The 14,343-nt window shown below is 42.8% G+C and overlaps 1 protein-coding gene across 1 annotated transcript in view; it reads left to right on the plus strand.

The window, feature by feature from the left end:
* Positions 1 to 4,823: 4,823 nt before the first annotated feature.
* CUL5 (cullin 5) overlaps positions 4,824 to 14,343 on the plus strand; it is a 28,506-nt gene continuing 18,986 nt past the window's right edge. The window contains exons 1-2 of the mRNA XM_033052857.2: positions 4,824 to 4,973; positions 12,352 to 12,461. Of these exons, the coding sequence (XP_032908748.1) occupies positions 4,950 to 4,973; positions 12,352 to 12,461 (134 nt within the window). The 5' untranslated portion in view covers positions 4,824 to 4,949. The remainder of the gene's footprint in view (positions 4,974 to 12,351; positions 12,462 to 14,343) is intronic.

Consider the following 14,343-nt stretch of genomic DNA (forward strand, 5'->3'; position numbering starts at 1 on the left):
CTTAGTAATAAAAACCTTTCAGGGCTGGCACTGCTCTGCAGCACTTTCGAGAATTGTCCATTTTGGTTAAGTTTTCAATGCCAAGGAAATAGTTCAGCTATTTGGTAATAATTTATATTAGTTTGTCATTTTAAAATAATTTCTGCATATTATTCAGGGAGAAAAGTCTCTTTGTGCAGATAATTTTAGTAATTTTGCTGACATGCAGCTTGTGTTGTATGTCTTACATACAACGACCTATGCCAGGACGTAACTTTAAAATGCACGAGTCTCAAATCCCCTCAATCAGACCATTGAAATGCACAGTTCATTTTATTGGGATTTTTCTCTGCCCAATTCTCTGTGGAAAAGAGTCAGATTTTCAGAGAAGCTTTTAAAACAAAAGAGAGGCAAAGATTACTGAGCACTGAAAAAGAGATGCATATGTGAACAAGTGTCAGAAAAGTAGAATATGTTTTTTCTTGCAGTATCCTCTTTCACTCTATCATGCTTCAGAGCCCAACTGTAGCTCCCTGAGTACATAGTGAATAGAACAGTAAATTTCTAGCTGTCCAAAAAACACTGGGAGATCATATCTAATTCCCCACAGCAGTTCTCCACAACTCTGTGCTTGGGTGAGAAACAATGGCCACATTCTGCCTAACGCATGCCATGTGCTTCTCTGTGTCCCAGGAAGAATTTGGCCTCAATAAAAACCCTCCTGCAGGTTCTGCCTGCAAACAGTCACTCTGCACCACCCCACACCATCCTAAGTGACACTCAGGATAAAAAGTGTAAAGTTTTCCAGCAAGGAAACTATGAGGGAATAGCACTGTGGTCTCAAAAATACATCAGAGAAAAACAAACACCAGGGAGAGAGGTTATTTAAGCTAAAGGACAATGTTGGCATGAGAACAAAGGGCTCGTACTGAGATGCACAGGATAGGTGGTTCTGGTGACACTAAGATAGCAAAGCCTTGGGCCGCTTTAAGTGAAAGCAACAGTAATCTTTACTGCCACATGCAGGCAATTTCTCCAGAATGCCATTGTTATTAACCGAAAAGGTGATGTGGAGCCCAGATAGTAAACACCAGAAGTGTTTGCCTACTTGCTGAAATGGAAACAAACATAGGAGAAGTTTGGTCCCTGACAGTGCTTCTTTTTCAGCTACAGGTAGATGTCTGAGTGTTCTTACCCTTTTAAGAGGATTGCCTTTGGTGACTCATGGCACATTTTGTGCAATGAGGTCATTGTGACAGTCCACAGCAGTGATAAACAAGAATTTACCACTGAAAGAAAAACTGTAAGTTTTAGTATCCCTACTGAAAATGCTAGTTTGATGGGAGAAGAGTTTAAAATGGACTAATCAAGCATCACAGGTTTTCTCCCTTCATGCACTAAGGGAAGATTAAAAGAAACTATGTTCACCCTATTGGTTCATCTTACTGGTTTCAGGGCATTAGAATAGATCATAGAAACACATATTTCTCTCTGATGCAACTCATTCAAAGCCTGGAATCAGTTCACTCCAAGACATATAGAATATTATGACAGTATGAAATTCACTGATGATCCAAATCTTAATGAGCTGTTCCATGCAAATCACTTTGAAGCAGTGCACATGTCTGGGATTGTCATTCCCTCTGCCTTTTACAATCCATGCAAAGGATTAAAACTGTAGGCCAATATAGTACCAATCAATAATTAACATCTTCATTACCAGCAGAATTTAATAATAATCCATTTGTAATAGAATTAAAGCAAATAAAACAGTATTGTGTAACACTGAGCACTGTCAAAGCACCCTGAAGTGGTACTAAAATACTGTAAAACCTTAAGATTCATAGATGTCTTTACTTCCCAGAAAATTCATGCACAGGTCTTCAGGGGGAAAAAACCCAAACCATTACAGTCATTGTCTAAACCATGCAAAATGAGATGCACGCTATTTTTAGTATCAGTAAAAAGTAGCAGTGTTTCCTTGTCTCTCTGCTTCTCAGATGTTCAAGTTCTCTTTATTCCTTGGCTAGCCCACTCATAACTACTGCACTAGAACATTTTTGGGCAGGATGCACAAACTCTCATACTCAGTTCAGTTGTTGCTGACCCATCCAGGCCAGCAGCATAAATGTCACATAATGTCTACCAGGTGCTTCAGGGGACTTAGAAAAGACCAGACCATGAAAAGTACACTGGTGCTCCAGCATCCTGGGTATTCCCACATTTTTGTGGCAATATTTGGTAAGTTTGGATGAAAAGTGCAAATACAGAGAAATTCATCATTTTCAAACATAGAATTTTAAAGCATTGCCCAACTTAATTTAGCTTCAATGTTGGTTAAGCAGAATTTGCAGTTATAGCATTCTAATGATTTGTATTGCGGTTTTGTACTCTGAGCTTTGCATCAAAGGGATCCTAGATGAAGTTCTCCATAGTAGTTCATTTTATGGCTCTGTGTATCAAAAGCAGTTTATAAACATCAGTGCATTGTGGCATTAATAGCAAGCATATACTAAAAAAGAAACTAATAGAAAATGAAACGAACAAAAAAATCAAATAATTGAAAATGCTCATGTTTTTTAAGGGTTTGGACAAAAGAGAATGAATCAGTTCCTAGAGTAGTGGCTTGTAGAAATAGCTGCCTCCATGTCACATTCTGTAGAATATTTACCTGTATCTCAGTTTCTCTGGTACTTACATACCTGTAACGTAATACACTGACTGGGCAGCGGAGAGGTTGAAGCACAAATGCACAATGCACACATTTCACTGCCCCTGCTGGAGGCCTCCTGACTTCAGCATTGTTGTAGAAAATATGTGCAATGGAAAGTGCATAATACAATTAGATCTATATTGCATAATTATATATTATATGCAAAACTGTATAACCATGTCCATTATGTGTGCAATAAATACCATATACTTATATATACTTAATATTTATTTACTTATACTCATAAATATTATATACGTTATAGTATAGGACATATAATAAGAGCAAAGAAAAAAAATCATAAACTAATTGGAGCATTTGGAAGCTGGAAACTTTGTCAAAATAGGAGGTTATTCAACACCTCCTTTTCACTTCTCAATTAAAAGAAGGCCTAAATATGACTATCATAATTTATTCATTTAATAAGGCTGCAGGCCACATTTGGTCAGCATTATCAAAACTTTCACAACAGTATACCTATTTCTTAAATATTTTGTTACAGTTTTTCTTACACTTCAGTGTCCCTATCCTCTGCGACGTGAATTTATCTTTAAATCCTGTGGCCCAGGAGAGGTGAAGGGAGGGCTGCCATCGCTGGTGGCCGGTGGTGTGGCTGCCCACGCTAATGACTCAGGGCAGGCCAGGTTGAACAGGAAGCATCAGCTCTAAAGGCTCTGAGCCTGGTATGAAAAGCTTGGTGAATTTTTCTGCAAGGTAGATTTTTAGGCAAAAGCTAAATGTTTTATATTTAAAAGTCCTGACATTTTCCAAATTCTTCTCAAAAGGTGCCGAAATGCAAACTTTTTCTACTAAATATTCCCTCGTGTTGGACTCTGATCAACCTCGTATGTCCCTTCCAACTCTGAAGATGAGGTGATCACAGAATCACAGAATGGGTGAGATTGGAAAGGACCACAGGGCGTCATCTCGTGCAACCTCCCTGCTCAATCAGGGCCACCCTAGAGCAGAGAGGATTGTGTCCAGACTCTTGAATTCTCCAGTGAGGGAGACTGCGCAACTTCTCTGGGCAAACTGTTCCAGTGCTCGGTCACCCTCACAGTAAAAGTTCTTCCTTATGTTCAGGTGGAACTTCTGTGCCCACTGTCTCTTGTCCCAATTGCTTGGCCCCACTGAGAAGAACCTGGTCCATCCTCCCGACACCCCTTCTTCAGATATTTACACCTTAACGATCCTGCAAACGGAACTTGTGACAACTGGCACCAAGAGTGACGGCTTAGCGGGACGTTGGGTGTAGGGCAGCGCCTTGGCTTCGCAGCACACGGCTTCGTGCGGGGCTGTGGCCGAGCGGGGCTGTGGCCGTGGGGAGCTGTGGCCGTGGGGAGCTGTGGCCGTGGGGGGCTGTGGCCGTGGGGAGCTGTGGCCGAGCGGGGCTATGGCGGTGGGGAGCTGTGGCCGTGGGGGGCTGTCGCTGTGGGGAGCTGTGGCCGTGGGGGGCTGTGGCCGAGCGGGGCTGTGGCCGTGGGGAGCTGCGGCCGTGGGGAGCTGCGGCCGTGGGGAGCTGTGGCCGTGGGGAGCTGTGGCCGAGCGGGGCTATGGCGGTGGGGAGCTGTGGCCGAGCGGGGCTGTCGCCGTGGGGAGCTGTGGCCGTGGGGAGCTGCGGCCGTGGGGAGCTGTGGCTGAGCGAGGCTGTGGCCGAGCGGAGCTGTGGCCGTGCCGGGCTGTGGCCGCGGTGCTCCCCGCTCCCTCCGGCCGGGCCGGTGCCGCAGCACCCGCGGGAACAGCACAGCGGGACGGGGTTGGTTGGCTGGTTGGTTAGTTAGTTAGTTAGTTCTGTGCTTACAAACCACGGCGTCCCGCCCGCCGAGCCCCGTCCCGCGGCTCCGTGAGGGCAGCGGCGGTGGCGGGCCGGCAGGGGGCGCTGCAGGCGGCGCCCGCAGCCGCGCTGGGCGGCGGGGCCGCTCCCGGCGCCGCATCATGTGGGCCCGGCCCCTTCCATGGAGCCGCGGCCGTCGAGCGCCGCCCGGGCGGACGCCGCCATGAGGCTCTGAGGGGCGGCTGCGTGCGGAGCACCCGACCGGTCCCAGCGCTGCCGAGCTCCCCGAGCCTCGCTGCGGGACAGAGAAGCCCAGCGCTGAGGCCGCCGCCGCCGCCACTGCTGCTGCTGCCGCCGCCGCGGGTCCGGCCGGGCGGGCGGGCGGCCCGGGGCCATGTAAAGCGGCAGCGGCCGGTGGGAGCCGAACCGAGCTCGAGCAGAGAAGCCGCCGCTGCCGGCCGGGGAGGCCCCGCAGTGGGGATCATGGCGACGTCTAATCTCTTAAAGGTGAGAGCGGGGCCCGGCCGAGTCCTGCGGGAGGAGGGGGGAGGCGGCGGGCCGGGCGGCCCTGCGGGTGGCCGGACCGGGCAGGGCGGCGGGGACGGGGGCAGGGCCGGGGTCGGGCCGCGGGTGCCGCTGCCCGGAGTTGCCGCTGCCAGGGCCCCCCCGCAGGTGAGCGGCCTTGGGCTGCCGGCCTCGGCCCGGCCCGGCCCGGCCCCGCCGGCGGCTGCTGCCTGCTGCCAGCACCGCGCTCCCTGCCCCCGGCTCTCCCTTCCCAAACACGCCTCGTTGGGAAACAGCGTTGCGTCGTGCGGATAGACAGGGCACGGTGTCTTCTCTTTGTCTATTTAAGAAAATCCGAGTGTACGGAAAATGAGTTTTAAGTTAAACAAAGAGTTGGAAAATGTCTTCGCTGAGGGCAGGTGCCGTTATTGGGGTGGCTCCCGTGTTCCAGTTTTTTTGTTAACTGCAGTTTTCCTGCAAAGGAAAACTCCCGGAGGCCTTTCGCTTACGTTAAGTAGCTTTGCTTCTGTAGTCATATGTTTTCAAGCACTTTCCCGGCGTTTGATGGCAGATGTCAGTCACCCCAAGCTGCCGCAGGTTGGAACAGAAGATTTCAGTGGGACAGCCCAGTGTTTGAGCTCAGGACTGCCTGTCCTGATCTCTGCGGTATGTATGAGGAGGAGACTGTGTGGCCTTTGAGGCCATGCTAGCACAGGCAGGATGGGCCTGCTTGAAACCACTGTTGTTAATGCCTCCTGTAAGTGTTTCTACCACAGCAGTTAACTACAGTGCTGAGATAGGCCTAGAGCAGGCTGCCTGTTCAACTTGAGGAATTTATAATTGACGATATATATAAATATAGGCATAAACATGTATTCAGCACTAGGTATTATAGTTCAGTGAGATCCTGAAGAAGTGCTGCTTTTATTAACCTGACCTAATTTGGATGTATAAATCTAGCCTGAATCTGCTGGTTTTATTTATTGCTCTGAGACATTCAGTGTGATAAAATGAGAAGTAATTTATAATTTATCCCCTTGTTTCTTCCTGATATTTAAAAAAATCTCTACATTAAAAAGATATGTTTAAAAAAGTCTTCCTTGAAATTGAAATGTAATTGAAAGTAATTTTAATTAATTCCTATATATTTTTATACCTGTAAGAGGTTGTTAAATGTTTAAGCAGATAATACTTTAAAATACTTTGGAATCGAAAATTGAGGAACCCAAGAATACAAGTGAAAAAAATAATGTCCCATGAGAAGAAATCCCCTTTATGTGGAAAAGCTTGTGTTCAGAGCAGGGCTCAGAACAGTTTTATCCACTTGTTAATGTTTTATATGATCTCTTCGCTGTACATGTGAGGATTTCTTGAAAGTCCAACACGTGCTTTGATGGTACACGTGGTAGGATAGCCCACAGTAGATAGGAGAAACATAGGCCTGGGAGATTTGTCAGCATTGCACTTCAGCTAGTTTGAAAGAGCAATAAGGAGTAAAAACAGAGGCCTTGACTTGGTGTAATGGCTCTTGCCAAACTCAAGTCTTTATGTTAACTAGTCATGTTTTTGCCACTGGCCTTTGAGTCCACAATATTTTATATTGCCAATAAGATATGTATGCACAATGTGTTTTAGAAAAAATGCTGCAGAGATGTATCTTCTAAAATAGGCCTTTCTGGTCGCTCAGAGTGTCATTAAGCACTTAGCTCACTAATTAGGGAGTTTTCCAGTGACAATAAAGTATAATTCCCACTTTACAGAAGGAAAGATTATACTGTGATTTGACTTTGTTTATAATGGCAGGATAAACCAGTGTGAGAATTAGAACGAGGTAAGGTCCTTTGTTTCCCAGTTCCACTCATCAGAGTGCTCTCCAAGAAGCAAACTGTTGATTCCAAGTCAGTGTTGCCTGGCAGTGCCTTGCTCATCTGAGTCTGTCCAACATACTTCTGCTGTCATCTTTAAGGGGAAAAAGCAATACCTGGACACAGTAAAAATCCCAGGATAAGAAAGGAGAGCTGTTAAAATCTTTGTTCCATATCTTTTCCGAATAGGCCTGCATAACCAAATCTAAGTTTGACAGGTCTTAGTTTTGCCAGCGTGAACAGGAACTGAGTATTTTCTTTTGTTTTCCCTCATCCTGGTTCGGCTTTCTGCTTAGTTGAGAAAATGAAGTGAAATACTCCTTTCTGATTCTGTTAACAGATACTAGCTGAATCCAAATCTGACTGGCTGTCATAATTTTAGATGGCATCATTTAAACTCCACTATTGCTTAATTTTCCTAATCGTAAATTCTTTTTCTTTTAGTGAGAAGCATATTCTTTGAGAGCCTTCTTTAAATGCAAAATTAGAATGACCAGTCGTGTTGAGTCCTGGTGAGACAGAGCAAACTGCAGTGTGATGGCAATGCTGCAGTACTTAGTAAGAGCCATTACAGGGTCAGCTGGTGCCTGCCCTACCTGTAGCAGAGCTGCTCTCCCTTGTTGAGGCAGTGGTTTTCTGACAGGTGACCAAGCCATTTCTAGCAGAGTCCCCTAGTGTTTTTTTGTCTCAACAAACATGTGACACTTTTAACGTGAGGTACTTCTCTTCAGGAGCACTGTAGGCCTTGCAACTTGTTCTCTTTGCAGTGGTGATACAGTCTAAACCAGTTCACCCATGTGACGTGAGGACACTTGAGTTTTTCTGCAGTTTGTGGAGCAGAAAGCACCTCGGCTTACTGTAGTAGCACAAAGAAAACCTGTAGCTGTATCCATGCTGGCAGATCTTGACGCAATTGTAGAGCCTTATTGGAGCTGCCAGCAAATGCAGGAGTCTATCCTTGCAAGATGAATTCCAGCATGAACCTGATATTAGGAAAGAAGCAGCAGCAGAAGCAACAGTTTTTTTCCCTGGGCTTAAATTAAATGAGAATCATGTTTACCTTTGCATCAGTTTCAACTGTTGGTCACAGACAGCTAGAAACATGTTTGAAGCTTTTGAATTTTTTTACTTGAAATATATGTTTCCAGATCTGTATTTTAAATTTCTCTCTTTTTTTCCTGGCTATTTCCATTTAGGATATCCTTAAGAAGCTAGGGAGTGTCGCACACTGGTTGGTTACATACAAAAGCTTTTCCTGTGGCTACTTTTCTGCTTTGGGTAGAAACTTGCTACAAGCATTGCACTGATTTTTAGAGCTACTTGTAGCAGAGATTAATCAGACAGTGCTTGTTTCCGTCTAGGACATCGCATTTCCTACTCCATCCCTCTGTGAACTGTTTGTAATGTAAATACTGTCTGAAAACATTGAAGTCGTAAAGGTGAAGATGTTACTCAGATGTACAGTGAGACCTAGAGAATGCTACTTTTCTACAGTGCTGTGTAGAGCATCTGGCAGAGAGCAGGGCTGAATTTCTGTGTGGCCTGAAATAAGGAGAGTACACAGCAAAGAGAGTTCCAAAGAGACATTTTGAGGTTCAAAGGGAGAGTAGCACGAAGGTCTTGGTGTATTGCCTTGTCTTGTTGTATCTGTTATGTTTAAGTGCTTATGCGTAGAATTGAAGAACAGGGAAAAGTATAATGTGTGAAGTAAAGAAGAATGTGTCAAGTAAAGTTTAGTGTTAAAATGGAACTTTAAATTTTATGAACAAATTTAATGAAGTGAATTTTAAAACAAAATATTTTGCAAGAAGAGTTATTTTTCAAATCATTAAAATTTAAACACTAGGATGGCTATGTAGCCAGGGTGTGGCTCTCAACTGTAGTCTGTGTTTTCAGAGAAGATTTGATAAGTGGAGCAATTTTATTTCATCAAAGTTATGGCTTACTGTCCTGTTTACCTTTTCTTTGGAACTGTGGTTGGAAGCAAAGTAAGGAAGAAAAATTGCGCAGGAAATACTGCTCAGAAATTGCATGTGTGACTTTGGTAACACCAAAGAATTGTCACTGACCTCATGCACTAATAAAGATGGAATTAATGAGTGGGAATGATACACAGTAGGTGGTATTTAATGCACCCTTTCTTCTATAATTACAGTATAAAATTGTAATGTCATGGAAGCCTAAATCTACCTAGATGATGTTGCTGTAATCTTTTTTGATTTCAGTAAAGCTTTCCATACTGTCTCTCAGAGCATCCTTCTGGAAAAAATGTCCGGCCCACTGCTGGGTAAACACATCATGTGATGGGTGAACAACTGATTCGTTATAGGGAATTAGGTGATGTCAGACTGGAGACTGTCATGAGTGGGGTTCCACAGGGCTCCATCTTAGGCCCTGTGCTCTTCAACATCTTCATAAATGACTTGCACACAGGACTGAAAGGGACACTGAGCAATTCTCAGGTGATACAAAACCAGGAAGAGTTGCTGACTCCTTTGAAGGCAGGGAAGCTGTGGAGAGGGACCTGGACAAATCAGAGGGCTGGGCAATGACCAACCAGATGAAGTTCAAGAAGGGAGTGTGCTGGATTCTGCACCTGGTATGGTTCAGCTCTGGATGTAAGGACAGACTGGGGAATGAGAGGCTGGAGAGCAGTGCTGCACAAAGGGACCTGGGGGTACTGGTCAGTGGCAGGTTGGACGTGAGGCAGCAGTGCCCTGGCAGCCAGGAGGGCCAGAGCTGTCCTGGGGGACATCAGGCACAGCACGGCCAGCTGGGCAAGGGAGGGGATTGTCCTGCTCTGCTCTGAGCTGGGGCAGCCTCACCTCCAGTGCTGGGGGCAGCTTTGGGTGCCACAGTATGAAAGAGACATTAAACAACAAAGTGTCCAAAGGAGGGCAGCAAGGATGGTGAAGGGCCTGGAGGGGAAACCATATGAGGAGTGGCTGAGGTCGCCTGGTCTGTTCAGCCTGGAGGAGAGGGGACTGAGGACAGACCCCACTGCAGTCTGCAGCCTCCTTGAGAGGGGAAGAGGAGGGGCAGGCACTGATCTCTTCTCTGTGGTGACAGTGACAGGACCTGAGGGAATGGTCTGAGCTATGTCAGGGGAGGTTTAGGTTGGATATTAAGAAAAGGTTCTTCACCCAGAGGGTGTTTGGGCACTGGAACAGGGTCCCCAGGGCAGTGGTCACAGCACCAGCTTGGCAGAGTTCAAGAAGCACATTTGGACAATGTTCTCGGGCACATGGTGTGACTCTTGGGGGGTCCTGTGCAGGGCCCGGAATTGGGCTTGATGGACCTCGTGGGTCCCTTCCAACTCAGCTTATTCTATATGTCTGTGAATTGTTTATTGAAGTTAAAGAACAGTTGAGTAGGATTTTTCATCCATTAATTTTATTTCATCTTCTACTTAAACAATAAAGAAGGAAATGTGGAAAAAATTAGTCCGATGTATAGGAAATGAAGTTCTAAACTTATGTAATGGGATTTCAGGATAAGCTTTATTTGAGTAATTATTTTTAAGTGGGCAGATGTTGGTTACAAGTGGACACAGGGTTTTTTTCAATGAAATTGAGTTTTATTTGTGCTTCTTAAGATTAATAGGTAATCACAATCTGAGTAATATAAACAGTTGTGTTTACAGTCCTTCTCCTCCCCATGTTTTATAGTGAAACGAGTCTTACTCACAAAGATAGAGCATTGAGGTTGTATCTTTAGCTGATTTTGGTGAAGAACTGAATTGCACTTCTCAAGAATTGCAGAACAGATTTTTTTTATCTGTTCCAAAAAACTTGAGCAGTCTTCTCTGAGATTTCATTCAAAAGGAAAACTTTTGAGGAAGTTGTTTTTACTTTTTAAAAAATGCCTTTTCTGGAACTTTTAACTGTTCAGTAGCTGATATTTTATGTTGATAATCCTTCAAAGAGGGACTTGGAAGAGATGTATCTGCAAATAGAAGCTAACAATTTTTACACGACTAGGAAAGATTAGTACAATGCATCAAACATTAGGAAGTAATTGTAAAACTGCTTCTATATAGGGGAAGCATTTAGGTGATGATTTTCAAAGATGATGCATTCAAATTTCTTTTTTTGCAGTGGGAAAGAATAGGTAAAACTGTCTCTGAATAGGCAAACAATTTATTATTTTTTAATGTTGAAAGATTTATGGACTTTATCAACAGGGGCTGATCCTATGAAAGTTGTGTTCAGTTCCTTTCACAATGCTGTGAGGCCTCTGGGTGCTGTGGCTGTAAATAGTTACTGTGGTCCCTGTTGCATCTTTGTAACTTGAAGATGAGGTACTTTTGCACTTGAGAACACCAGGGGATATGGTTGCCAAACTGTGCTTATTCTGAGTACTAAAGAATAGATTTAATGTAAATTTCCATGTAGAAATTAGTAAAAAGGAGGTGATTGAGGCAACTCAGTGTGCTTCACATGCTTGTTTATCTGAAGAGATGTTAGTTGCAGAACAGTGCACTTAGCAGAATTTCAAACAGACTGTATTAGTTGCTATTTGAAGTGAATTGTGTCAAATGTAGTATTTCCAGCCAAGACAATGATCTATTCAAAAGTAAACAGTGCACTGGAACATAACCCTGCCAACAACTCAACCAGTAGTCTTTCTGCTTCAGAACTCTCAATCAGTGTATTCTTTTAATAGCAGGTTTTCCTTTTTAAAATGTAGAACTTTAAGCAAGTAGAATCACAACATATGTGGTAGAACTGCTGTTTTTCTCTCAAAGTTGGTGTATTGTTTGGGTTTTTTAAATAATGGAAGTTAGCCTGGATACTTTTGTGAAATTTTTCGGAATAATCAGAATTATATGGGAACACTTCATTTCTTTAGTTTTCCTCTTAATTTGTGTCATAAGTTTGAAAAATACACCTTGGATTAGATTTTCAGCATGGTGTAAATAGTTTTTTTCTGCACCAGCAGTAGTCTTGGCCTTGTGGCCAGTTAACCCACCGGAAGGGAGTCTGCGATACAGCAGCTCCTATGTTACTCTGCTTCCTTCCTCCCTCTTTGCTGCTGATGCCAAATGCGCAGTGAGAGAAAAAAGGTACGTGGTAGCATCCACAATACCATTCCTGATTCCTGGCTGCCATTTTGATCAGGATGGTGTATGCAAGACAGGTTCACAGCTGCCTCCTGACTTCTGCTGCAGGTATCTCGGTTGGAACAATGAAGCTACTCCAAGTATCATCCATGTTGTCTGTGTGTAACTCTACTAACAGCTGAAGAACGCTTGCTAGAGTTTTGCATTGCAGATAATGCAGTGATTAAATTAAGAAATTGGCAGTTTCTTTGAAACAAATAATAGCTCTGTCACTTCTCAAAATAATACTTATTGTGAAAAGTGCTGTTCAGCTGTGGTGGCGTACCTTAAATGCTAGCTTATGAGGGACACCTGAGAAAATATTTTTATGTTAACTGTAGAAATTGCAATCCTTAAAGACAACTTAAAGTAAGATACTAGTTTATTAACAATACTTTTTTGTTGTTTATTTTAGAATAAAGGTTCACTTCAGTTTGAAGACAAATGGGATTCCATGCGCCCCATCGTTCTGAAACTTCTTCGTCAGGAGTCTGTTACGAAACAGCAATGGTTTGATCTGTTTTCGTAAGTAATTCTTTTGTATCTTACTTCCTTTTGTATGATGGGACTGCAGTTACTGAACTACTCCTGATACAGACAGAAATTACGTGACAGACTGTGTGGAAATACAGAACAAAAATACAAGTTTAAGTTGTATTGAGGGATAAGTGTGCCAACGTCGCTGTAAGTGTGCAAAAGTAGAGCTTTGTTGAGATTCAGGTCTTTGGAAATAGAATGGAGAAAGAACAGCTGAGCTTTTGACTTCAGCTAACCATAGTAAACAACTTCTGTACCTGCCCACAAACTTTTTGTTAGAATTGGAGAGAAAATGTTTACTGCTGTCTCAGTAAATTCATTTAAAGGTTGTTTGCTGAATGTTACATTATTCTGATTTGAATGGCTTTCTTCTAAAATAACTGAAGTAACAGGGTGGTGCAGTTTAACTGGTATAATTTGAATACTTTTTTACCCTAAGAATGAAATATGAATTTTCAGACAATGTTGGTATTAATGTGCTTTCTATAAACCCTGTCATTTTCTTCCTTCCAAAAAGCAAGAAGTTACTTTTCCAGAAGTTTAGGTGATTGTTTTTTTGTGGCATGCATTGTGTGATTTTTGCAAATATGATATGGAGGTGGTTAAAAAAGAAACATCAGAAGTATATCTAAAATAATCTTTGTCTCTATGGAGTTATTTGACCTCAAATACAGTAGTAATTTAGATCTTGACTCTTATTTTGCTTTGTAAAGTCTGTCACAACAGTAGGGTTTTTTTGAAATGCAGTCTTGTTGCACTCTGTCTTTATTGCTCTTTTTGATGAGGACAATGTAGTGACTCTTTACATGCAGTTTAATGCACCTGTCACACTTTCCTGCCAACCAAGAGGAAAGGTAATCTAATGTGATGGGTTTTAATATCTTACGCTTTCTCTGCTGTAGTAGTTGCCAGAGACATGGTATAGTTAAGGTAAAAACTCAGTTCTGAGTCGTTGCTTTAATTTTTAATAACTAGTTCAATAATTCTGCATTGGAATTGAAACTTTATATTTATTGTTTTTCCTTGCAAAAGTTACTGAATAGAATTTAGGTAACTTCATAGCTAAATTGAAGCTATTGAGGGAAAGGATCCCACTTCCCTAGGTTTATATTTTTGGACAGTGTTCTTTGTTAAGCTTCTTAATAAAAATGCAAAATCTGTAGGTGTCTTCTACATGTCCTTTGAATATAATTATCCGGTACTGCTTTTTTTTCACTACTGTCAGGAAACAATGACATTCTAAATACAGTAATGCCTTTTCTGCCTGTGAATTTTGTGTAAGACCTCTGTAAACCTTGGGTCAGCACCTTCAGTCTGTATCAAAGCAACTTGAGAGTTTTGTCTTTTCAGTTAAACTAAAAAAGCTGCTTTTGTATTAAAATAAGTGTATTCATTTAATAGAAACAAAGTAAGAGGTGTTTTTCTGCAGAGATGTGACCTTGTTACTGAAAGGTGGAACTAAAACCAGAGGATGGTAATGAATCAAAAAAGGCTTTCTAAGCCATGTTACGTATGATGTATGCTTAGGAGTGTAACTTTATTTAGTCTTCAGTATGGAAAGAATCGGAGTTAAGATGTGCTTGCTGGGCTGTTTGGTAAGAAGAGTTTCATTTGAATGTTGATTAAAACTCAGAATTTTTTGCAGTGTTGTTTAATAACTTTTCTCATTTGAAAATGCACCACTGCCATGAAATGTTTTGAGTGATCTTATTAAACTAATTAAATCGTCTTTTAAATTACCTGATCCCTCAGGGTTCAGATTTCTTATGAGGAAGGCCTATTGGCTTTGTAGGATGTTGTAGTGCTTGGATTGTGAAAATGTCAGGGAGGGCTGCATGTTAATGCTAGCATTTCACAATAGCATGGGCTG

The sequence above is a fragment of the Catharus ustulatus genome, chromosome 2 (genome assembly GCF_009819885.2).
Source record: "Catharus ustulatus isolate bCatUst1 chromosome 2, bCatUst1.pri.v2, whole genome shotgun sequence".
NCBI classification, from domain to species: domain Eukaryota; kingdom Metazoa; phylum Chordata; class Aves; order Passeriformes; family Turdidae; genus Catharus; species Catharus ustulatus.